Genomic DNA, 27,273 nt, shown 5'->3' with positions numbered 1-27,273 from the left:
TTGCTCAGAGTTAGGCTTCAGAATGGAATTCCGATTTTGCCAGAACCAAGCTGGCTTATTAATGCATTGGATGTCGACCTAGAAATAGTGTTCATACAATGAGGCCCTCTGTTGATCGGGGTCAGCTGTCTACGTGATATGCTAGCCAGGGCAGTATGATATGCAGAGCAATCAGCTGCCCATGAAGCAGATATCCCTTCACTACACAGCTGATAAATCCAAAGGAATGGCAGAGACTGAACTACTTAGCACCAGCAGCGTTGCAGGAGTTGTCAGTCAACACTGAACTGAACATAGGAGTACCTTAGGGACTCCAGGCCTGGATTTTTCCTCCGGGTTTAGTCCTGAAGACTTTTTCATGAGTGGGTAGAACCGCAAGGCAGCGGAGGTTTGAGATCAGAGTTTTCCTTCTCCTAGATGAGCTGCCAACCACGGCTGATAGGCCCCATCTGCCTGAAATAACTGGATTTAAGACACCAGTAAAGAGCCTTTGCTGCTTCTCCTGTGAGTAGAAACAGTTCCACTGAGCTCAGTAGCTAAGACACAATTGAAAGCCAGGAGCTGGGCTTTGTTGTCAGAGGCTAACACCATTAAAAGGCAGTGGTAGTTTATCTCCACTACCACCCTCAGTTATAACACTTTTAAGGAATCATTCAAATAGCATGTTTACTGAAATAGCCAATGCGAAATCATAAGGAGTCACAGTCAAATCTTATGCATCATGTCCGAATGATGTAACAAAATAATTATGTAGTAATAGTTGAGCTCAGTAACAAGTCTAAAGCATAGAGCTCTAGCATATAGAAACATTCTAAAGATATTCAAATTTTTTAAAAAACTAATTCATAGATTTTTAATGTTTTAGTTAAACGAAGTCCACATAAAAGGTAGATTTACAAAGCATTACTCACCCCAAATGGTTCCCCAATAGACACCAAGATTCTGTAAAATCAAAGAGTTAATCACTGGCGATAAAAATACAAGTATTGTGACAAAATTATTGAAGTATTCAGACAGTTCTAAAAATACAAATATTGAAAAGAGGCCACAGGAAAATGACATTTATACCAAGCCATTTAAAAAAGGTACACCAAGTTACATCTAACCAGGACTTTGCACAGCTGGAACTTTGCAGTTCTCTAAATATAAATGCCAACATTCTATTAGACTTTTACTTAAATCTGTAAAAAGCTGTGACATTTAGAGTTCTATGTACAAGGACCCTAAACCTGTTTGGACTGCTACAGGTTGTAGCCATGTACAGCACATATAAAATAGAAGGGCAAACAGGATATAGAACAGTACAACACTGTACTTTGACCCATGGTGTTGTGCAGACCTTTTAACCAACTCTAATACTTCTCTCCAGCACAGCCCTCCAATATTGTTTAATCCATGTACCTATCTGAGAATATCTTAAATCAGTGGTCCCCAACCTCCGGGCCGCGGACTGATACCAGGCCGCAAAGCATGCAGGGTGCAGCAGTAACCGGAATGCACCCAGCACATCTTTAAGAAAAAAGCCGAAATAGACAAGCTAATTTATTAGGTGCCGCCTGGCACGTAAATGTCAGCCCACATCAGAGGCGATTACCACTGAACCCCTGCATGCTTCACGGCCCGGAGGTTGGGGACCATTGTCTTAAATCTACCTAATGTATCAGCTTCTACCACCATACACTCACCACTCTGTGCATCTTCCACTGACATTCCCCTATACCTTCCTCCAATCACCTTAAACTTATGCACAGTACTGTATTTGTCAATGTGGAGAGGAGATCAAGTTTGTAAATCTGGCTAGAGCAAAGGCCCTATCTGTATCAGGTTTATCATAACTCACATACATCATGAAGGCAGCAGTACAGTGCAATGCATAATATTGCATAACACCAAGCAGGATAGAACCAAACTACAGCGCACAGTGAGGACTGCCGAGCGCATCATTGGAGCCTCCCTGCCCTCTATTGTGGACCTGTACTCTTCCAGGTTGAAGAAGAGGGCGGGGAACATCATTAAGGACTCCTTCCATCCTGCGCACGGACTGTTTGAACTGCTTCCGTCTGGTAGGCGCTTCAGATCCCTCCAGACTAAGACTAATAGGCACTGGAGAAGTTTTTTCCCTACTGCGGTCACTTTGCTGAACAGTTAACTGCCGGTTAACTGTCGGCTAACTATTACTTGGATTGCACTACTTGTATGTATAATCTATATTTTCATTTATATTTATCATTATTATTGTTATGAGCAGAGAGACAACATCTGCCGGAAGTAAATTCCTTGTATGTGTACAATTACTTGGCGATTAAAGTCTGATTCTGATTCTGATTACTGCAGTACTATGCAAAAGTCTTAGACATGCTAGCTACATACTGTATATGTGCCTAGGACTTTTGCACAGTACTGTATTGGTTGTCTCCGCCCTGACAAAAAGGTGCTGGCTGTCCACTCTATCTTTGCCTCTTATCATCTTACACACCTTCATCAAGTCACCTCTCATACTCCTTCGCTATGAAAATAAACACCCTAGCTTGCTCAACCTTTCCTCATAAGACATGCTCTCAAATCCAAGCAGCATTCTGATAAATCTCTGCACCCTTTCTAAATCTTCCACATGCTTCCTAAAATGAGGTGACCAAAACTGAACACAAGTGTGATCGAACCAGAGTTTTATAGAACAGCAACATTATATTGTGACTCTTAAACTAAATCCCCCGACTATCAAATGCCTGCTTAATCACCCTATCAACTTGTATGACAACTTTGAGGGATCTATAGACATGTATTACAAGACCTCCCTATTCCTTCATACTACTAAGAATCCAATCATTAACCCTGTACTCTGTTTTTAAGTTTGACCTTCCAAAGTGCATCACTTCACTTTTCCAGATCAAACTCAATCTACCACTTCTCAACCCTGCTCTGCACCCTATCAATGTCCCATTGTAACCTACAACAGTCTTCAACACTATTGACAACACTACCATCCTTCGTGTTCGATAACTGATTCTTCCATTTCTTCATCGAAGTCACTTCAGGGGTCCCAGAACAGATCCTCCAGGTAGAATATGCTTGTGCTGTTACCGCCCTTCTCTGGGCTAGCCAATTCTGAATCCACAAGGACAAGTTTCCGTGGATTTCATGACTCCAGGCCTTCTGAATGAACCCGCCATGCAAGCCTTGTCAGATGTTTACTAGAATCCATATACACCATATCATCTGCTTATCTTCATCAATTTGTGTTGTCACTTCCTCAAAGAATTCAATTAGGCTTGTGAAACATTGCCCACCCCTTACCAAGCCACACTGACTATTTTTAATCAACCTATACTTCTCCATGAACTCTTAAATCCTGTCTCTAGTAATCTTCTTCAATACTTTGTTCACCACTGACATAAGACTCAGTGGTCTATAATTCCCAGGATTCTCCCTTTTATCTTTTTGAACAAAGGAATAATATTTGCCACCCTGCATTCTTCGTATACTAATCCTGTGGCTAGTGAAGACACAAAGATCATTGCAAAAGGCATAGCAATCTCTTCCCTTGGGGTAACCTGGGGTATATGCTGTCTTCCCCTGGGGGTCTCATCTATCCTAATCTTTCTCATAAGTTCCAGCACGTCCTCTTTCTAACATCAACAAATTCCAGCATATTAGCCTGTTCTATGTTGTCTTCACATTTATCAAGATCCTTCCTACTGGTGAATACCAAAGCAAAGGACCTCTCCTACCTCCTCCGACTTCAGGCATGTTTCTTCTTCTATCCCTACCCTCACTCTAGTCATCTTTTTGTGCTTCATATACATAAGAATGCCTTGGGGTTTGCTTAATCTGAATTGCCTTCTCATGTCCCCTTCTTGCTATGCCAAGTCCCTTCTTAAGGTTTTTCCTGCCTGCGTTACAACTCTCCGTAGCCCTGCCTGATCCTTGCTTCCTAAACTTTAGGTATGCTTCTTTCTTCCTCTTAACTAGATGTACCACATCTCTTGTCAACCATGGTTCCTTCACCCTATCATCCCTTCCCTGCCTCAATGGGACAAAGCTATACAGAATCCCATGTAGCCTTCACATTTCCCTTGTGCATTTGCCTGAGTACACCTTGTCTGAGTTCACACTCACAAGTTCTTGCCTAATAGAACCATAACTCACCCTGCCCCAATTAGATATTTGTCCATATTGTCTGCTGCTATCCCTGCCCAAGGCTATGGTAGAGGTCAGTGAATTGTGGTCACTGCATCCGAACTGCAGGTTCACTGCTTACTACTAGATCCAGTATGGTCTCTCTAGTCAGCCCGTCCACATATTATGTCAGGAATCCTTCCTGGACACACCTAACAAATCCTGTCCCATCTAAACCTTTCACACTAAGGAGGTGCCAATCAATATTAGGGAAGTTGAAGTCACTCATGACCACAACTCATTCATTTATGTACCATTCCAAATTCTGCCTCCTGATCTGCTTCTCAGTGTCCAAGAATTTCAAGAAATGTTTATGAAGCCAATTTATAACATAGGATTGGGGAAAGTGCTAGATGTAGATTTTGGTATGAAAGTGAGCAGGAATTGATTCACGTTAGGAAAATAGGTCAGATAAGCATGTAGTTTGGAGAAAATCCCTTCAGAGAGACAATGTGCAGGAGTGACAAAACCTTGTAATCAAATGTACTTCCTCACCAACAATCTATGTTCATTTTGGCTTTTGCTATCATCGTTCATCTCCAAACCGTACTGCAGCTCTGATCCAAGAGTGACTCTCATTGGCAGTAAGCCAGCATTGGGGTATCAAAAGGGGAAAAAAATAACTTCTATAAGAGCCATTTCTTGCACAAAATACGATTCTAGTTCTGAGAAGACAATCATCACAGCCTCAAGACAGGTTCCTAGACTCAACCACCTTCAGCTGCTTCATCAATAATCTTCATTTCATTATAGGTCAGAAGTGGCAAATTTTGTTGATATTAGCAAAATATTCCATTCCACTTGCAACTCCTCAGTGAAGGAAGCAGCCACTGCTTTCAGGTAACAAGACCTAAACAACAATCAGTCATGGGCTAGAAAGTGCCAAGTAATAGCCATCTCAAACAAGAGTGTCTAAACACCTAACCTTGATAATGAATGGCATTAGCATTACTAAATCCTTCGCCATTGATATCCGGGATGGAGGACACCACTGACCAGCAACTTAATTATAGCAGCTCTATAGATGGTATACTATAAGAGTAGTTCAGAAGCTGGGTTTTCTGTAGTGAGTAACTCATCTCCTGATACTCTTAGACATTGCCACCATCCAGTAAGAGCATAATTTGGAGAATAGAATATCCTCCACTTGCTCAAAAACTCTCAAGAAAGTTAACACTATTAACTAGAAAGTAGTCCACTTGATGGGCACTCCAAGCACCTTGCTAAACTTTCATTCCCTCTGTCACCAACATATCCTACAATGGTTGCAATGTATTCAATCTGCAAAATGAATTGCAGTGACAGCATTTCCCAATCTTGCAATGCCCGCTATCAAAAAGGACGAGGCAGCAACATAATGCAACACTACCATCTGTGCAATCCCCCCTCATCCTTTTTTTTCTCTGTAACAGGCTATCACCTCCCTTGGGTTCCGCTCCTTCTTCCCTTTTCTCCCAAGGTCCACTTTCCTCCCTTAGTAGATCCCTTCTTCTTCAGCCCTTTACCTCCACCTATCACCTCCCAGCTTCTTACTTATTCTGGCCACTTACCCCTTTTCTTTCCAATTCTGATGAAGGGTCTGGGCCCAAATCATCATCTATTTATTCCCCTCCACAGATGCTACCCGACTTGCTAAGTTCCTCCATCATTTTGTGTGTGTTGATCAAGATTTCCAGCATCTGCAAAATCATGTGCTTTGTGTTCCGACTTCAGCACTTCTGTGCTTACACTCTTCGTAGAATAGGGAGAAATTTATTTGGACCCCATTCTAATATTCTAGGGTCATCTATCCATTTCTCCATACCTCTTCCGAAATTAAGTGGCCAAAATATATAGTCAGCAAAGTGTGTTGATTAGTCACAGTCAAGTCTTAGGTAGTCTTAGCCATTTTATTCCCATCACTCAAGTTCTTCTGGTTTTGTCACCTAATACTCTCTTCTGCTTCAGCTGTTTCATAAAACATAATGATATGCTGCAGTCTGCATTGAGACAACATCAGAGTTATGCAGTGGGTTTCTCCTGGGCTGCTAAAAATTCGACAGAGTCAAGGGGAGAGGAGATAGGAGTTAGAAAAGGAATAGGTAGGGGAGGATATTATTGCTGAGTCACAAATTTAAAAGGTGTAGAGAAGCAACAGCATTTATTACAGGGATGCAACAATAGCAATGGCATTTGCAGAACAGAGAAGGCAATGAAAGGACTGTGGCCCAGTAGCATTTGTACTTACTTCACCTCAAAGTGAAATATTCATGTAAAGCAGTACTTTGTTTGAGAGAAAGAGAGGGTTAAAGAAACAATAATAGGTCTGAAAAAATACACGGCAACACACACAAAATGCTGGAGGAACTCTGTTGGTCAGGCAGCGTCTATAAACAAAGAAATAAACAGTTCAGCATTTTGGGCTGGGACTTCAATGGGACTAGAAAGGAAGGAGGTGTACAAATTGGCAGGTGATAGGTGAGACCAGTTGATGGGGATGGGTTTGGATGGGGGAAAGGGGATGATGTGAGAAGTTAAGAAATGATGTTGAAAAGGTAAGTAAATAATTAGATTGAAATAAAGAACAAAAAAAAACACAATCTAAATTTTGGGAACATCCTATGAATCTCCGAGCATTCCAAAGATGATAGAAAAGTAAATCTAAGCACATTTTTGATGTGTGGATGAACTGGGGCAATGATATTGGTGAATCTCATTTAATCTTGACTTATTGTCAGTGTAAAAGACAGAGAGGATATAAAATTCCTAAAATGCTCTTGTGACTCTCTTCACAGAAGAGGAAAAATATACCAGTGTTATAGCTAAGGTAAACAAGTGTGAAATGTTAAACTGATAAAGATGAAAGGGTTTCTCATCTTTTAAAATAGATGAAATACATTCTAAACTGCTAAAAGAAACAATGACAGAAACAACAGTAGTTCAAGGTTGCAAAGTTTCCATCCTGGCTACAGAAATGGTGTCAGAACTAAAATGAACCAGCATGGTCAGAGATAAACTGAACTTAGATGCTGGCACTTTTGTTTGCCCACTGTGCTGAATTCACATTGTAAGTAGCCATTCATTTGAATAGGTTGCTTATAGTATATTGATTTAAAAAATTGCATTGGCATATCAGCTAGCTGATTCATTATAGGTCTCCTGGTTCTCCACTTGAACACTGAAAGACAACTGCAGTCTGATTACAGGAAACTGATGCAAATCTCTGACCCTTGCTGGCATTTTGCAGCTAGCAACTTCCCATGACTTGGTACGAAGAGGCTGCCGGCAAGCGTTGGCATTGCCTGGACAGGAACAAGTGGTGAGTAGCCACTCACTGCTGAGGTGCAAGGCTCGTGCTTGCAACCTATCAGGCATAGTGAGGGCTCCATGTGTTGACAAGGTCATGGGTCACCTGTTGGATGTGATGAAAGCTACTTTCAGATTGTTATCATTGAGAAATCTTTGTGCTTTGTAGAGATGTACAATCACACAAAAAGAAGGTAGGTCAGTGGTTTCCATACTTGTGGTAAGTGGCAGCATGCTGGGACGCAGTGGCTTCTACAGGGTTAACCAAATGTGTTACTGCATTTTTAAATTTTTTTTTACAATTGCAAGAATCTGTTGGACATGAAGAACTTAAAGTACTGCAGGTCTGTCCTATCAGCAATGTTGCCTGTTGGTGGTAAAACTGAAGGAGCTGGACTTGGTGCAGACCAGACCATGATGCTGCCTGTAAATGAGGCGTGCAGTCTAAATGCGAGTGATTGCCTTAGTTGATGTTCTTGCGGTGGCAGGACCTTATTGTACATTGGTGGTGTGGAAATTCAGCCGTTACAAGTGGTTGCAGTCACCATGCTAGATGGGATGTGGCTGAGCCATGAATCTCAGCACTGAGCAACAGTACTGTTTGCCCCACCTTGTTCAGTACCAGTTTTCACAGGCAGCTTCTTCATACCAAGCCACTGTGGAAGTGTGAGAGGAGGGGGGATAGCAGCAGAGAAGGCAGGGTTTCACAGCAAGTTCCCAACACAATGTTGTCAGTAACACAACTATATATTGTACATAGTGACCACCTTCACTAGTGCGCTCTTCCCTGAAAATACATCTTAAACACCAAGCCAGATACCAGACAAAATGGGTGTTTTTCTTTATCTTAGTTCATGTAATTTTTAGCAATCGATACCACTTAACTAAATTTTAGAATAATCAATCTATTTGAAGTTAACTAAAAGGCCATCAGACACCAGGCTCCACTGCCTGAGGCCAAATTTACTGCACAAAGCCACTTCATTTCAATGGGTCTGTCCTGGTGGGTGCAATGGCCTACACACACCATCCACAACACACTGCAGCCCTGAACCCCACACCTCAGTGCTGACAGTCACAAAATCCACATCTTCAGAAGAAGCAAGGAAGAGCACATTCCTATAGCCTTGATATTCTTACAGAATTTAGTTTCAAAAAGGGTAAACTAGCAGACTGCAACAAAGTCTTTTGAACACTTTAAAGGGCTTCTGCAAAAAGGAGCAAAGCAAAATAGTGAGAATCTATTGTACTCCTCAATTTATCCCTGGAACTTTTCAGAACTTATCCCAGTTTATTTCTTGAAATTTAATCTGTTAATGGAATAATCTATTTTAAAAAAGGGGGGCATTCTCAATATAATATAAAAGCTGACAGGTGAGAGGTGAGATCAGGTGAGGGGGAGGGTGGGTGGGTGGAGGAGGGAAGATGAAGTAAAAAGCTGGGAGGTGATAAGTAGAAGAGGCAAAGGGTTGAACATAGGAGAGGACAGTGGACCACAGAAGAAAGGAAAGGTGGTGTGGAACCAGATGGGCAGGCGAGGAGAAGAGAAGGGGAGAGAGGGGAACCTGAATGGGAAATAGTAAACGAGAGTCGAGGGAAGGGGTAGTGATTACTTAATGATAGAGAAATAGATGTTCATACCATCAGGTTGGAGACTACCCAAATGGAATATGAGGTGTTGGTCCTCCAACTGTGTTTGGCCTCATCATGGCCATAGAGGAGGCCATGTTCTGACAATTCAGAATAGGAATGGAAGGTTGAAATAAAATGGAAAACACGAGATTTTGCCTTTTGTGGCGGACAGAGTGAAGCTTCTCGAAGAAGTGGTCCTCCAATCTGTGTTGTGTCTCACCAATGTAGGGGAAGCTGTACAGAGAGCATCAGATAAAATAGATGATCCCAACAACTCACAGGTGAAGTGTCACTTCACCTGAACAGAATGTTTGGTGAGGGAGAAGTTGTGGAGCAGACGTAGCATTTGTCACACTTGCAGGGATATGTGCCACAAGGGAGATCACTGAGGAGGGACAAGTGGACAAGGGAGTCACTTTGAGAATGTTCTCTATGGAAAGCAGGGGCAGGGGCAGAATGTATGCTTGGTGGTGGGATCCTGTAGAGATGACAAAGGTTATGGAGAATGATGTGCTGGATATGGAAGATCATTGGATGGTAGATAAGGACATCACATCCTTTTGTGATGGCAGGAGGATGGGATAAAGGAAGAAGTATGGAAAATAGAGGAGATATGGTAAAGGTAGCATTGACAACGGTGGTAAGGAATACCTGTCCTTTGTAAAAAGATAACAGTTCAGATGTTCTAGAATGGAAAGCTTCATCCTGAGAACAGATGTGCTGGGGATAGAGGAACTGAGATAAGGGAATAAAATTTTTTTACAAGTGATTCAGTGGGAAGAGGTATAGTTAAGATAGCTGTAAGAGTTGGTAGGTTTGTAAAAGATCTCTGTAAATGTTCTTTCTCCAGAGATGATAAACAGTGATTGAGAAAGGGTAGAGAGGAGTCAGAGACTGACAAAGTAAATTTGAGGGTAGGATGGAAGTTGGAGGCAAAGTTGATGAAATTGACAATTGGATGCGGGAAGCAGCATCTATGCAGTAATCAATGTAGAGGTGAAAGAATAGGGGAATATAACTAGAGTAGGCTTGAAACACGGACTGTTCTATGTAACTGACAAAAAGGCAGAAATAACTAGAGCCCATGGGTCCATGGCTACAACTTTGGTTTGGAGAATGTGGGAGGAGCTGAAAAGAGAAATTGTTTAGATGGCAATGAAAAGACAGGTATAGCATCTTCACCACATTACTGGATCAGAAACAAAGAATGCAAGCTGCAACTCATATTACACAACTTGAAAACTCCAAATATCCTCACCGTGTTCTTGGCGTCATTTTTGTAGGGGACAGCAATCCGTCAGTTTTATATGGACTCTTCAGTGGAGAGACATAAATGTTGTTCCCACCAGGTACACGCAATGGAGAAGTTGGAAAACCAAATGAACTTCGAGGAACATGAGGAATTGGGGAGAGCGTTGGTGGCTATTTGAAAGAGATATTTAAAAAAAAAACAAGTAGCCAAAATAAATTAGAACAATTAATGAAACAAAGAGCAAGATTTGCTTTGGTAATGAAACAAGCATATGATAAGGAACTATTTCCCTTTTTGAGATACCTGACAAGAATGAAAGTTTTTCCTCCTAATTCTTCCCCACGTATTTTCTTTGACCCAAAAGTTGCGCTGGATTTTGTCCAGGCTATACCTGTCACCGCCACTGACGTTACTAATGAATGAACTATCTGAAAAGCTGTTTGATTATCTGTATATTACTTACATTTTGAAAAGAAGATATATGAAGGCTATTTGGATATTTCATTGACAGATTAATAAAAGAAGATAAGAAAACCTGCTCATCATTACATCCTGTTGAATTTTTTTTTGGAAATAAGATTTACAGTTCAAGTTTGACTGTTTAAATGGTTAATTACATATTTGACTGAGAAAAGAGGATAAAAGGATTTGTTCCTTTTAGCTAATATTTGGTTTGATCTTTTTTTGTTGTTTCTTAACTTACTAACTGGTAGTTTTTTTTCTTACCAATAGGGTTTCTTTTTATATATATATCTGGGAGGGTTTAGTTACTATGATATTATTATTTAATATTTTTGTAAATTTAGTTTGGTTAAATATACTATTAACCTTTTTTATTTGTTTTATTATAACGTCCTATAACCGAATTTAAAGTTTTCTTAGGGATTTAAAGCTAAACTTAAGATGGCACTGGTTTCTCTCTCTAAGAGATTATATTATTTTGGTTCTTTTTTTGTTTAATACATGATGGACTGTAAATACTCTCCTTTGTCGAGACGTTACTGTCTTTCTTGCAAGGTTATTTTTTTTTGTGTACTGGCTGGGGGGAGGGAGAGATGAGACCGACAGAGTGGCCTATGGCTTCGCATCTATCTTAGTTCACTTGCCTTTTTTTTAGGCTTTTGGGAGGGTGGGTGGGTTTAGAGTTAGGAGTTTTTTCCCATTGGGTGGTTCTGGAGCATGCGTGTTTTCTATATGGCTCTATTCTTCATCAGCGCCATCTTTGATCATCCCTTATCGGTATGTGTTCTGCACATGTATAAAGTACATTGGAATAAAATTATAGTATGGCAGTTAAACGGATTAATGTAATAAGTTGGGATGTATGTGGTTGGAATCATCCTATTAAATGAAAAAAGACTTTTAAAATTATTAATCGATTCCAACCTGATATAATTTTTGCTCAGGATATCAGGGCAGGAGATCAAAATAGATTTTTTCACTGGTGGAATGGAATACAGCTCCATGCTACTTCTCAGAGCAAATCAAGGGGGTGTCTATCTTTATTAAATCTAATATATTTACTCAACAGGATATTGAATCAGATTCTAATGGTAGATTTTTAATTGTTAAAGGAGTGATTTGTAATAGAAAGGTTGTTTTGGTTAATTTGTATGGTTCCAAATCGTTCTGCATCAGTTATTAACTCCTTTTTGACCGATTTTGGGTTGATTGAATTATGGAGGCATTTACACCCTGATAACAGAGAATATTCTTTTTTTTTCACGTTTATAAAAAATATTCGAGGATTGATTATATTATAGTTGATGCCCATCTTTTGCCTAACGTTTAAAAACTGTGAATATGACGCTATTGCTACATCTGATTATGCGCCTTTCAGTTTGTCCTTTGAATTTGACGATGTTATTTTCGGCCATCCACCATGGCATTTGTCTCAGACTTTATTGCAAAACTCTGACTTTATCAGTTTTATCAAAAGCCAGATAAAAGAATTTTTCTTTTAAATGATATAGGAGGTATGTCTAATTATATGGGATACATTCAAATCATTTTTACATGGTCAGATTATTTCTTATTCAGCTAAACTTAAAAAACAGACTAAAGCAGAATTAGATAAAATTTCAAAACAAATTAAAAATTTAGACAATATCTATGCGACTTCCCCTAATATTGACTTATTTAAAAAAAGAGTGGAACTTCAATCACAATATAACCTATTATTAACATCCAATTGAAGGTTATCTACTTCAGTTAAAGAGCCAATTTTATATGTTTGGAGATAAAAATAATTCACTACTTGCATCTCAATTAAAATCGGCTGGAGCCAAGAGGCAAATTTTGAAAATTCGTAGAAAAGACGGTACTCTGGCTCGGGATTATGAAAAAATTAATAAGATTTTTCAAGATTTTTATACTGAACTTAATAAATCTCAATGTCCAGTAGACTCTTCTGAAATGAATGCTTTTATTTTACAAAAGATTGCTTTTCCTAAAATTTCTGCTGAGGATCAATAAACTCTTGATGCCCAAATTACTGAATCCAAAATTCATAAAGCTATTTTTTCAATGCAATCTGGTAAGGCCCCGGGACTTGATGGTTATCCTGTAGAATTTTATAAAAAATTTGGAAAATTGTCTCAGCCTGAAACATCAACAGCGCATCTCCCTATAGATGCTGCCTGGCCTGCTGTATTCCACCAGCATTTTGTGTGTGTTGCTTGAATTTCCAGCATCTGCAGATCTCCTCGTCTTCTCCGTATATGTTAGAGATGTTTAAGGATTCTTTTGTGAAAAGTGATTTACCCTCTACTTTTTATAAAGCTTCTATTTCTTTAATTCTCAAAAAGGATAAAGATCCTACCGATTGTGCCTCATACAGACATATTTCATTGTTCAATGTTGATGCTAAGATTCTCTCAAAGATAATGGCCAATCGGTTGGAGAGTATTTTGGGTAAAATTATTTTTAAAGCTCAAACAGGCTTTATAAAGGGTCGTTATTCTTTCTCAAATGTTCGGAGATTATTTAACATTATATATTTGCCTTCTTCTAAAACTCCACAATGCGTTATATTTTTGGATGCTGAAAAAGCATTTGATCAAGATGAATGGAAATATTTCTTTAATGTTTTAGAAAAATTTGGTTTTGGTATTAATTTTAATAATTGGATTAAAATGATATACACAGCTCCTATTGCAACTGTTGTCATTAATAACTGTAGGTCTCCTTTTTCTCCACTATCTCTGGGGACAAGACAAAGTTGTCCATTAAGTCCTTTGTTATTTAACAATATTAGAACCCCTTACTATTGCTCTTCATGAAGCCAAAAATATTCATGGGATTTTTGTGAATAAGACCATGCACAAGATCTCTCTTTATGCTGGATTTATTGGTATATATATATCTAAGCCTGAAGAATCTATTCCTGCTTTGCTAAAATTATTTGACAAATTTGGAGACTTTTCATGATATAAAATAAATTTTAGTAAAAGTGAATTACTTCGTTTAAATGAATCTGTCTCTATATATAATACTCCTTTTAAAGTTACGGATTCTTTTAGATATTTAGGTGTTATAATTACTAAAAAATATAAGGATCTTTATCAAGTCAATTTTTCTCCTTTAGTGGACTCCATAAAGTATTCCTTTAGTAGATGGAGCCCACTTACATTTTCACTTGTTGGTCGTATTCATGTAGTTAAAATGATGATCTTACCAACATTTTTATATTTATTTCAGAATATTCCTGTTTTTTTTTTACTAAGAAGTTTTTTTGATCGGATTGATTCTATTATTCTATCATTTATTTGGAATAATAAAAGACCAAGAAATGGTAAATGTCATTTGCAAAAGTTGAAAAAGGACGGAGGTCTTGCTTTGCCTAATCTAAGATTGTATTATTGGGCTGTTAATTTGCAGTGTATGTCCTTTTGGTTATATTGGGGTGATAGGAATGATCCGCCAATTTGGGTAGACCTGGAACCGAGAGCTGTGAAACAGTTTTATTTAACTTCGTTATTAGGAGTTGCTCTACCTATACAATTAGCTGAAGTTGCTAATTTAAACCTATATCCTGTGGTTAAGCACTCTTTATAAATTTGGCTCCAGTTCTGCAGTTTTTTTAATCTTAAAAAATTTAAACTTTGTAGTATAATTTATTGTAATTACTTTTTTAAACCTTCTAGGAGTGATACAATTTTTTTTTACTTTGGAAAAACAAAGGTATTAATTCTTTTTTGGATTTATTTAAAGAAGGCAGATTGATGTCTTTTGGACAATTAGTCGATAAGTATTCTCTCTCATATTCACATTTTTACAATATCAAGTTAGACATTTTTACAAAAATATTTAAGTAATTTTCCTTACATATTGGAGGTTGACTTGTTAGATACTTGTTATGAACATGAACCCCTCGATGAAAGGTTCTATTGGAAGAATTTATACTTTATTATTACAATGGGATAAGCGTCCTTTACTTAAGATTAAACAGAATTGGGAGAAGGAACTCAATTTGACTTTTATATGGGAGGATTGGACACGGATTCTGAAGCTGGTTAACTCTTCTTCGATCTGTGCTAGTCATTCACTGATTTGATTTAAAATTGTACATTGCTACCATTTGATGAAGGACAGACTTTCTAAAATATTTCCCAATGTTGACAAGTATTGTGATAGATGTAAAACGCAGATAGCTACACTGTATGTTCTGGTCATGTTCTATATTAAAACAGTTTTGGAAGTGAGTCTTTACTACAATTTCTAAAGCACTCAGAATCAATTTACAACCTAATAAATTGACTGTGCCTTTTGGAATAATTCCTCAAAATATCCATGATATTTCTGTGTCTGACCAACATGTTATTGTGTTTGTTACATTGACAGCTAGGAGGGCCATCTTGTTGAAATGGAAGGATATATCAGCTCCTACTTTGTCACAATGGTTCTCTCAAGTGATGCTGCATCTTAGCTTGGAGAAAGTTAGTTGAACCTTTGAATCTTTGTTTGATTTTGAGAAGAGATGGGGCTCATTTGCTCATTATTATCATTTCACTTAATTGATAGATTTCCTCCAAGAACTAAATGTAAATTTTTTTTGATATATCTTTTTTTCTTGTTGGCGGTTTGATGTTTATTTTTAGAAGCTTTTTGTATGACGCATGGCTCTGGGGTTGAACCTCCAATGGGTTTCTTTTTTTTTTCCTCACTTTTCTTGCTTAGTAGAGTTTTTTTTTATTCACCATTTTCAATCCTTAAGATAATTTCTTCTTTTTTGAGGCATTGTAAGTGTTGTTATTTTGATGTACTTGTACTATTTTTGAATAATAATAATAATAACAACAAAAAGATTTGAAAAGAAAAAAGATAAATTAGAACATGATAAACAGGAAGCAACAATTTGGAGAACTGTACTGACTCAGTCCCATTCAATCCTTTACCCATAAGTCTATACTTTCTCACAAGTTTGTATTACCCACAGGCATAATGTCTTTCTCATCAACAATGTACATGAAGGTAGATAGTGTGAAGTCTATGTACGTCAATACAATACATATAAAATAACATTAAAGTCATTCTTAAATGGTCATCTAAAATATGTTGCATTATATTTAACAGCTTTGATATATATCTAAAATAAAAACTGTAACTACTAGAAATTGTCAGCAGATCGGATAGCACCTGTGAAAAAGCAGAAAAAGTAGATGTTTCAATATGATAACCTATCATTTATCATTTTCTGATGAAGCATCATTGATATGAAATGTCAGTTATGTTTCATTATCCTTGGATGTCTGAGCTGATGAATATATCCATCATTTTCTGGTTTTATTATGGATTTCAGATATCTGCAGCATTTTCCTTTCTAATATTCAACTATTGATCTCAAATAAAATATTTTCCCAGTCAGTACAGGCTGTAAATGTTTTCTGCTGTCATTTCATTCACTTAAAAATATCAGTAAAGCATTGAAAATGGTTAACTTCTCAGCTGATACAATCTGTATATTTTGTGTAAAACAACAGAGTAGAGTTAATTGGACATTGGCCTGAAAAGTTAACTCTTGTTTCTACCTTCATAGACACTGCTAGCCTGATGAGTATTTCTAGCATTCTCTGTTGTTAAAGTATAATATAGTTACTTACACGGGTTGAAGCATATTGTAAAATATTGGTTTTCAGCCTCTGTATGAACACCAGGTTGTAGAAGCCTATGATGGAATCATACTGCCCTTCTTTGATCAACACATGTTTGAAGGTCTAAAGAAGAAAATGATTTAAAAAACTTTTACCTCAGAGAAAAAGCTTAACTAAAAGTGTCGCCTTTCAAATGTGTCAGTCTAATCTGCAAGGATAAATACTTGAGGTTAGACTAAAATGTTTGCTGAAAGAAAGAAATTGTTTTGAAACAGGATTCCAATAAAAGACTAAGGTGCTTTAGAATGCTAGCTATTCTATTTCTGCTGTGGTCAGGCCAAGCTAATAAAAATCTTGCTGAGTCAATCTTGCTATTTGCAGCTCATTCCACAAAGAGCAAATTTTCCATTGAACTCAAACCAGAATCAGATAAGTACATTAATACATTTTCATATTTTCTTCAGAAAGAACAAATGACCATGACTTTCAGTCAATGCACAATATCATAGAAAATAATAGAGGAGCAATTCTTTTCTGGTTACTAAGTGTGCTCAATATATTATCAGTTGCTGGTTGTTTACACTTCTGCGCATATTTGATCCGATGAAGAAAAAAGCAACAAAAAGAAACGGAAATTGAAAACCTGCAACTGATAATCTTTCACACACTTAGCATGAGAAGCAAGTTATTTTCTCCCCTAATGTCTCTGAAGTTATAAACCACCAAACAGATTGAAAGATTAGGTGTCAAGTTAGATCAGCAGAGTAATCCATATAAATTTTGAAAACTATAGGTAGATATTTGAGATTTTCTTCTAACATCTTAGAGAGTGAGGTCATAGGTTCAGAGGTAAGTGCAGTAATTGATTGCTTGTGTTCTTGGAAGTGGAATAACATGCATTTTTAGAATAGTACATACAGAAGTGAAGGGGAAATTCTGGTGATAATTAACGGATGGGTTATTAAAAATTCAGAAATACCTCTTACAGAATTTCTAAATCAGCTGAAGCTCATAGGAACCATGGAAAGTTTATGCCTCTAGTGGACACCATTCAGCCTCTATGGACTGGATAACTAATATTGAATTGTGTTCTGAATGATCTTTCCATCTTTGTGTTCTAGATCTTTAGCCCTTCAGGTTGAGTTTGCTCACATACACTTCTGTTTAAATACAATGAGGATTACTGCCTCTAGAAACAGTTCAAACAATGGGTTCCAGACACATCCATCATTATTCATCCCAAGTTTCTTATTACCCCTCTAATCCTTCTACCAATAACTTTAATCTATGCATTCCTCTTGTTTGTCATTTGTAAAAGAGTGAGAGCAGGAATTGGGTGACTGATAAGAGCCAGGTAAATACTGGAACAAACACAAATATGACTTTCTTGAATTACAGTTTGGACTGTTTAGGAGGCAAAAGAGGGTTACAACAAAAGGTCCATTGGTTACCTCTTGATTTGTGTTTGGCAAGTCCTTATAAGCAGTAACAATAGTCTTGAACCTAAGGTCTATGTTCTTCACCTTGCAAATGGCATACATGGAACACATCATTATCTGTTAAAACACAATTATGTTAATTATTTTACAGAGCACAATTCGTTGGCAAGAAGCTCCAAATAAACTTAAAATACCCATTTTTCATCATTTCCCTCCCTAAAGTCTAAAATAATATATCGAACTTGCCACGATCCAGTGCCACAACTCAGAGTAAATGCATTAACTTGCATTTTTGTCTGCATATATGTCAATAATTTGTAAAGACATTATATAAACAAGTGGGAGTGGGGCAGTGGTGCTTCGGGGACACGTTCCTCCTCAATTATGGCTTAATGAATGTGTACAATGTCCCTAACTTGCCTGTCAAATGTGTTAAATTCTCTTGCATATCCATGTCTGATTGCACAGTATCTTAAAATAGACAGAAATATTTATATTTAGAAAGTGCGTCAAGTCAATGAGGTTTAAACAAATATCAATGCCAGTGCCTATAAATTTACGCCCTTACACTAACACCTAACAGAAACTTTCAGAAACTACAATTGTTTTGGTGCAACATTATAGGGGACACCAAACATATTGATATAGATAGCCACGTGTTTTAACATAATGAAATCAGAAAAAATATTCTTTTTACCTTATAACAGAGGCATTGATTTTGCTCAAAGTTTGGAAGTCAGTCCTCAAAGTTGGATGAATCTTAATCAAAACTAATGATTAAAATGATAGATAATAGCGTGTGGAAGTGTCAATCAATAAACTACCTGGAGCAATTGTTCTTAATTATCTTTTTCTCCATTCTAGCTATAATACTAGCCAGCTGTGCTCATCGGGCCTCAAAATCCCCAGCAACTGGAAGGAAGTGAGGATTTCTACTTAGGATTTCACAAGAGAGCAACGCTGGAAATGCCAGAATCCCATTTAGGAGCGGGATCTTCTTTACCTTGGTGATCCAATCCCCTCCAGATGACCTAGAATTTTTCCATCCCTCAAAACTCTTGATTCTTAACTTCCCACTCACAATCTCTGCCCTTCTACTTTAGAAATCTTTAACAGCCAAATTGAGGAAGGCTTCTTATTGGTAAAGATAGTTTCTTAGCAAAACATCTACCTAGGAAAGGAAAGGAAGGATCGCTATCAGGAGAAAGTGCCAGTTAGCATGGTCTTAATGTGAGGTCACATTTTGAAAACTAACAATGTGTTGAAGATAATTTGGGTTAGCATATGAGCTACAAGGATCAAAAAGCTGCTTGTTCAATTTTAGTAGGGTTCTGCTGGCCAGTCTTAACCAGGCCTTAGTAGAAGCCCCAAAAGAGACCCAATTACTGAGAAAGAAAATTAGGTGGGATTTTTAATCCTGATCACCAAACAAGCTGGAAGGAATATGCTTGATAATGGTGTAGTAGTTGAATAACCCTTTGCATCATTGCCAAATACTACAGCAATTTCAAAGTGGACCATAGGAGCTCTCCTTAGTTTTCTTTTTTGAGAAAACGGATCCCCACTCAGTGATTTTCACATAAAAATAGGCTGTAATTTGGAATTTAGAATATTGGTGGCAGAAGATCAGTAATAAACCAATTCCAAATCATGCCTTACTCCAAGAGACATGGAATCAATGCCCCCAACACCACAAGTTTCGTCAATAGCACAATACCTGATCTAAATGTCTGTCTTTCATAAGTTCATGCTCATTTGCTAATGCGTGCTGAAACAACGTCCATATAATAGCTTCCAGCTGAGGATGCTCTGATGGTAGATGGAGATGATTGCAAAGCATGTTCAATCGAAGATATGCCAGTCGGTACACTAAACAGATAATATGCCAAGAAACAAAAATATTGAATTAGAACTCAATAATTTGTCTCATCAGATGTCAATTTTAATGTTGTCATAATACATTCATACGGCTTTAGCATCCTACAAGTAACCTTGTTGAAAATGTTTCGGTGGGAAACCTTGCTCAATTCAGCAAAACAGTTTTAAGTTATTCTTGTGTGGAGTGGAATTTGGCTTCCTGTTATTTCTTTTATCATGCAGTAACCTTTGAACACCAGTTATCACATGGATTTGATAAAGTGAGATCTTGATCCAGTCACAAGCGGCACCTGGAATGGCCAGAGACCAGACTCTAGTGGCTGGATATTATTGCTCACCACTGGTGAATATGCAGTTCTTTACTCTTCAACAGTCCCTCAGGACTGAGATAACTCGATTCCACTCTGATCTTGTGCTGGCTGTTGTAGTTATTTTTCTAACTTGAATTCTATAGCTGCCATATTAAGGTTTGAACTTGGGTCTGTTGACTGGCCGCTAAAACATTTGAACTACCACTGCATCATCCATGTACTCAAACATATTATCAGGCAGCGGCTTGAGTAACTGTACAGGAATGACTCAGCTAAAGGCATGGCGTGTTAAGTTCAGGTCATTAGTGCCACTCTTGGGGTATTGTCAAGTCCCAAAGCCTTCTCTGTATTCAGCATTTTCAGCTGTTTCAAGAAATCACATGGAGCTTGTTGCTACTGATAGTTTAAATCCAGTTCCTGCCTCTGTTTGGAATTCTCCATCTGATGTAAAATGTGTAGATTCTATTTGCCCACCAACTTACAACCCATTTAGTACAGTAAACTAAATGCACTGCTTAGTCAGCCTGGGTTACAGATGGAGATGAAAACAATGCTCATTCCTATTAATGGCGACTGCTATTAATGCTAAATCTGTGCTACATTGCACAAGCAGATCCAAAACTGCAAGAAGTAATGAAGGATAAAAAATCAACTTCAGATACAAGATAAGTAGCATGCTAAAACTTTAAAAACTGGAAGTAACTTTAGAAACTCCAGGCTACCATGACATGATACTATCAAGCCACTGCTATCAGAATAATCATTTTCATGAGCATATTTTGTAATAAGTGACTGTGTGGCTAGGCATAGCTCAAACATCTATAAATTCAATGATGATACAAATGTTGTCAGCACAATCTCAGATGGTGACGAGGAAGCGTACAGGATTAAAATAGATAGTCTGGCTGAGTGGTGTCACAACAACGGCCTTTTGCTCAGTGTCAGTAAGAACAAAGAATTAATAGTGAATTTCAGGAAGGGGAAGTCGGAAGAACACACACCAGTCCTCACTGAAGGGTGAACAGCTTCAAGTCAACATCTCTAGAAGTCTACGCTGGGCCCATGTTGATGCAATTAAAAAGAAGGCACGGCAGCAGCTATATTTCATTAGGAGTTGAGGAGATATGGTATGTCACCAAAGAATCTCGCAAATTTCTACAGATGTTCTGTGGCGAGCATCTTAACGAATTTCATCACTGTCTGGTATGGAGGCACAGGATTGGAAAAAGCTGCAGGGGGTTGTTAACTCAGTTAGCTCCTGGGCACCAGCCACTCTACCATCATAGAAATCTTCAAAAGGTGATGCCTCAAAAAAGCAGCAGCTATTTTTAAGGACTCCCACCAACCCACTGTATGCCCTCTTCTCATTGCTACATCAGTGAGGAGGTACAAGAGCCTGAAGACACACACTGAACATTTTAGGAACAGCTTTGCCATCAGATTTCTGAATAGTGCAAGAATCCACAAACAATACCACACTATTTTGCTCTTCTTTTGCACTACCTATTTACTTTTGTTATATATTTCTTATTGTAACATAGTAACTTTTGTGCTTTGCACTGTACTGCTGCTGCAAAACAAAAAAATTAATGACATTTGTCAGTGATAATAAACTTGATTCTGAAAAGCTATAACAGTATCAAACTATTTAAACAAACAAGTATATCACAGAAAAAAAATGTTCTCATTACCGTATTCTCAGACATTTAGGAATGGGTAATAAATGAGTTGCATCTTTAGCTTCCTGTATCATAGCACCAAAGTAGCCAATCTATTTACCAATATTTTGGCTAATTTGTTTCTTTCTTAACATTATCAACAAATCCACTATCAAAAGCACAAGAAAAATATCTGTGCATAAGTTTACCTTTTTTGTAAAAGAGAGAGAGTGAGGTAGATTTCTGAGGCTTCTGCTGAGGTTGGGACTGGGACTGAGATTGCACAGACGATGGTGTCTCAGCTTTTGTGTGTTGCGTGGGAACTGTGTGCACTGTACAAGACCCTTTCTTCCACGGTGATCTGACAGGGGAAAGGTAACTGTGGACAAAAAAAGATTCCAGAGATGACTGGGCAACTCAAGTAAAGGAAAAAATAGATCCATGTTAACAGCAGTTTAGATTAGTGAGTCTACAACTTCAACTACAAAACTCTAGCTATAAACATAAGCAAACAGCAACTCGTCTCTACTAATGCTTACAGATCTGCAGCAGTGTGGCTGTGCTGGAGTGGCTGTTTGAGCGTACTGGTAGGTTCGAGCTGATCTGGTTGATCTTCCTGTTCTTTTTGTTGCTTGAGGATGTCAAACAAAGGTGAATTCTGAAAGTAACAAAAAAAGTGTATTGGAAAAATCTAAACAAATCTGTAAGTTTTTCAAAATTGCTTTTCATATTGTAATACAGGGAATGGGCAATAAGGGAGAAGGAAGCATTTGACTGATGAGCCATTATATATAAAAAAAAACAGTATCACAACTGGATTGAGTCAAATAACAGCAAAGTATTCTATGATCCTTCAACAGTAAAACACTTTCCTGTCACTGAAGCTAACATATTCTCTTTTTTCTGACTTGCTTAATCATTCATCTGCAGATCAATCACAATCAGAAAAATAGCACAGAAAAAGCACTAATCTTTCAATATACTGAAAAAAACAGTTGATTGTATATCTGCAAACACGAGGAAATCTGCAGATGCTGGAAATTCAAACAACAACACACACAAAATGCTGGTAGAACACAGCAGGCTAGGCAGCATCTATAGGGAGAAGCGATGTTGACTTTTCGGGCCAAGACCCTTCATCAGCACTAACCGAAAGGAAAGATAGTAAGAGATTTGAAAGTAGAGGGGGGAGGGGGAAATGCGAAATAATAGGAGTAGACCGAAGGGGGTGGGATGAAGCTAAGAGCTGGAAAGGTGATTAGTGAAAGTGATACAGAGCTGGAGAAGGGAAAGGATCTTGGGGCGGGAGGCCTCAGGAGAAAGAAAGGAGGGGTGGGGGGAGCACCAGAGGGAGATGGCAAACAGGCAAACAACTAAGTATGCCAGGGATGGGGTAGGAAGGGGAGGAGGGGCATTAACGGAAGTTAGAGAAGTCAATGTTCATGCCATCAGGTTGGAGGCTACCCAGCCTGTATATAAGGTGTTGTTCCTCCAACCTGAGTTTGGATTCATTTTGACAATAGAGGAGGCCATGGATAGACATATCAGAATGGGAATGGGATGTGGAATTAAAATGTGTGGCCACTGGGAGATCCTGCTTTTTCTGGCAGACCAAGCGTAGGTGTTCCACGAAACGATCTCCCAGTCTGCGTCGGGTCTCGCCAATATATAAAAGGCCAGTGGTATACTGCGTCTGGTGCTCCCGGTGTGGCCACACATTTTAATTCCACGTCCCATTCCCATTCTGATATGTCTATCCATGGCCTCCTCTATTGTCAAAATGAATCCAAACTCAGGTTGGAGGAACAACACCTTATATACCGGCTGGGTAGCCTCCAACCTGATGGCATGAACATTGACTTCTCTAACTTCCGTTAATGCCCCTCCTCCCCTTCTTACCCCATCCCTGACATATTTAGTTGTTTGCTTGTTCCCCATCTCTTTCTGGTGCTCCCCTCCTCCTTTCTTTCTCCTGAGGCCTCCCGTCCCACGATCCTTTCCCTTCTCTAGCTCTGTATCACTTTCACCAATCACCTTTCCAGCTCTTAGCTTCATCCCACCCCCTCCAGTCTACTCCTATTATTTCGCATTTCCCCCTCCCCCCTCTACTTTCAAATCTCTTACTATCTTTCCTTTCGATTAGTCCTGACGAAGGGTCTCGGCCCGAAACGTCGACAGTCCTTCTCTCTTTCGATGCTGCCTAGCCTGCTGTGTTCTACTAGCATTTTGTGTGTGTTGTCGATTATATATCTATTCCTAATTAAGAAAAGGAAGTTCTCAAATCTTTACCTACAAATTCTGTGTGTCCCTTATATTTATTGAAATAAATCAATAGAATGGAAAGATGCAAAAATTAACGGAGAAAAAAGGGAAAGTACCTTGCATGGGCAAAATGAAAAAAACATAAAATACAAGGATGACACACATTGTTACAGCCATCCCCAGAGCAGAGGTAAACTTAGCTCAGCTGCTCATTGTATAGTACAGAAGTCATAAGTAAGGGGTCAATCCAGATAGTGGCCATCCAAATTCATTATACTTGTGACTGCATTTTGAAAAGAAATATCTCCTGATATTTCCCAACAGCTCTGCAAACACTTTCTGTGAAAGAGTTAAAGAAACAAATTTCATTTACAGAGTGATTATAAACATTACTTTATACATGGCATTTCCCAGGCGAGATGAACAAAATTTAAAAGTGAGATATTTGACCAAAGGGTAGCTGGTGTTGTCATGTTTGTCATCCATATTCATCCCATGTACAGACTTATCCATGAGATTCATTGCAGAAGAGTACTTTGACAGATATGTTAACTACCACAGCCTAGTATCATCAGGAATTCTGCAATTGACTAGCAGTGAGTTTTATGGTGTGGAATACTCTGCTATAGGATAGGAGTGATGGTGGGAGGAAGGATTGGTATGCAGAGCACTAGAGCACAGCTTTCCAACGTGACAACGACCCATTTATTCTTGACTTCTGGTTTCCATCAGTTCAAGTATAAAGCAATGTTAAAAGATTCTATGGATGTGCAAAAACAAAATGATTAGGAAAGATTCATATAGGCCCTGTGTTGACTGAGACAGGAAAAATTCATACTGGATAATAAGGAAGTGGCAAGGAAGTTAAACCCAATATTTTCTTGCTTTCCCAGAATGAGAAACTCAAAGAAACTTGCATTAGCATTTCACTAGAGAAAGTAATAGGGCTGAAAGTCAATAAATCTCCTGGACCTAATGATATGCATCATAAGATTTTTAAAAATGTGTTATGGAAATCCAGCTATCTATTTCCAAAGTTCCTTTGAATCCAAGATTGCCTCCCCCCCACCCCCACCGATAGGACAGTGACAGTAAATGCAATCACATTACTTTTTTAAAAAAAGGAAGAAAGAAAACAGAATTTTTTTCCTTTACATTCTTTCAGTGGATATGGGGTTGCAGGTTGACTCATCATTTAAGTGCTTCTCCTCAATTAACCTCAAGAAGGTGGGATGAGCTGCCTTCTTGAGGCATTGGTATACTCATGATGCTGTTAGGGAGTAAGTGCCAGGATTTTGACTCAGTGACAGTGAAAGGCTATCAGGTTTTTGAGTCTATAACTATCAAGATACATTAGCGAACAGGGAATTGGTGGCTCTGGTGTCTTTGGACAAACAGAATACATTCAATAAGATGCCATCAAGAGATTATTAAACAAAATTGGAGCGTGTGCAACTCAGACTAAAAAACGGGCATGAATCAAGGATTGGATAGTAGACAGGAAACAACATTGAATAAGAATCAGAATCAAGTTCATCGTCACTGACATAAGTTGTAAAATTGTTGTCTTTTTAGCCACAACACAGTATAGGTATGATAAATTACTATAAGTTACAATAACGATAGATAAAAAGAGCAAAAGATGAACAGCAAAGTAGTGTTTGCGAGTTCAAGAATCATTTAGAAATTTGACAGCAGAGGGGAAAGGTCAGACAGCACAGAAAGGGGCCTCTCCATTTGCTGAGCCTGCACCGTTCATCTAGCTCTCATTCAACCCACATCTTCATCAGCTTCCTCTGGATTCTACTCTCATCTACACATCTGGGGCAATCTATAGTAGCCAATTGACCTACCAACCGGCATATCTTAGCAATATGACTGGATACTGCAGCATCTTAAGGAAATTCAATTTGGGTAAAATTGTAAATTCTGCAGCACAGTGCTGTAGGTCTGAATTAAAAGTGGGTTTCAAAAGCACTATGGCAGCAGCTTTAATAACCAGGCCAGTACTTCAAAGTAGGACTAAAAGGATTAATTCAGATTGGCAAGATACAAAGCTGGCTACCAACGTGGATGCAGGGGACCTCTTGGAGGGCAAATGAATGCACAAGATGAAACGTAAATGGGAAATTGTGAATTAGAAAAAACTAAGGCATCAGCCATTCAAGATTGAGAAGAAATTTCTTCACTCTGAGCACAGGGAATCTTTAGAGTTCTCTGAGACAAAGTTTTAGATATTAAAGTTATCAAGGAATACAAGGTTAAAGTGCCACTGGGAAGAAAGATCAGAAGTGGTCTCATTCAATGGAAGAACGAGTTTGAGAGTCTAATGATCCACTCCTCCTTCTACTTCTGACACAAAGTAGCAAAAATACCAAGTAGTCCAAAATCCTGACCCAACAGAGATTGTATTGCAGAGAAAGTCATCACAGACCTTGTCAAAACAGTCTCTAGTATGGATTGTGTGTGGTTTAGGAGAACAGTTAGAGTCCATTTGCCAGAACAGAGAAGTTATACATTTGCAGTTTACAAATTAGTGACATTTTCTGTGGCTTCAGCTGATGCATAGGCTTTGAGCATGCATAGGACTGATCTTCCTGTTTTACTGTTCTGGGTCATGGAGCTGTCTGCAATGGTCAATGATGGTTTTGACAACCAGACTACAGTAGCTGCAGATACATTTCATATAGAATTTCCAAGATGGAGAAATTCCATCTTTCTACAAAATGGGGCACCATCACCTTCCAAGACTCATAATCTGCTATTTGGACCTATAAACTAACTAGCACGCTGTGGGCAGAATGTGAGGTTTTGGTTTGTTCCACCCAGAAGTAGACCAGTGGATATTTGGTAACCACAACTTTTAAATTCCTGGATTAGACATAGAAACATTGAAAACCTACAGCACAATACAGGCCCTTCGGCCCACAATGCTGTGCCAAACATCTACTCACTTTAGAAATTACCTAGGGTTGGGGGTTCTGGTGACGTCATCCTCCAGTGTGGCAGCTTAAGTCAATAGCTCCTCTGGAAAAACACATATTTTGCCCTGTTAATCCGTCAAATATAAGATCTTTTGAAAATATCTGAATTGATGAGGAGGGCAAGGATGGGGAGAAAGAATGGAGATAAAAAAAGCATCACTGCAGAGCCTGTGGACGAGAGGGGTGCAGCGAGCGGCTCTCCTACCCAAACGCGTGGTAGTGAGGCTGACGATGGGCCTCGTTCAGGCGAAGCGGCAAATATGATAAAAATTCTGGAAGAGATACGGGGAATCCAAAAAGATAT

The 27,273-nt window shown here is 38.5% G+C and overlaps 1 protein-coding gene across 2 annotated transcripts in view; it reads right to left on the bottom strand.

Annotated features, from left to right (window-relative positions):
- rb1 (retinoblastoma 1) overlaps nt 1-27,273 on the bottom strand; it is a 294,100-nt gene that overhangs the window by 16,682 nt on the left and 250,145 nt on the right. For both annotated transcript variants that reach the window (XM_059967858.1, XM_059967859.1), the window contains 7 exons: nt 22,263-22,381; nt 21,933-22,102; nt 19,594-19,745; nt 17,889-17,993; nt 16,447-16,560; nt 10,352-10,515; nt 912-942 (listed from right to left, as the gene is read on the bottom strand). In XM_059967858.1, the coding sequence (XP_059823841.1) occupies nt 912-942; nt 10,352-10,515; nt 16,447-16,560; nt 17,889-17,993; nt 19,594-19,745; nt 21,933-22,102; nt 22,263-22,381 (855 nt within the window). The remainder of the gene's footprint in view (nt 1-911; nt 943-10,351; nt 10,516-16,446; nt 16,561-17,888; nt 17,994-19,593; nt 19,746-21,932; nt 22,103-22,262; nt 22,382-27,273) is intronic.

Source organism: Hypanus sabinus, chromosome 4, assembly GCF_030144855.1.
Source record: "Hypanus sabinus isolate sHypSab1 chromosome 4, sHypSab1.hap1, whole genome shotgun sequence".
Lineage (NCBI taxonomy): Eukaryota > Metazoa > Chordata > Chondrichthyes > Myliobatiformes > Dasyatidae > Hypanus > Hypanus sabinus.
The sequence above is the reverse complement of the archived record's forward strand: the minus strand, read 5'-3'. Positions and strand labels throughout refer to the sequence as shown.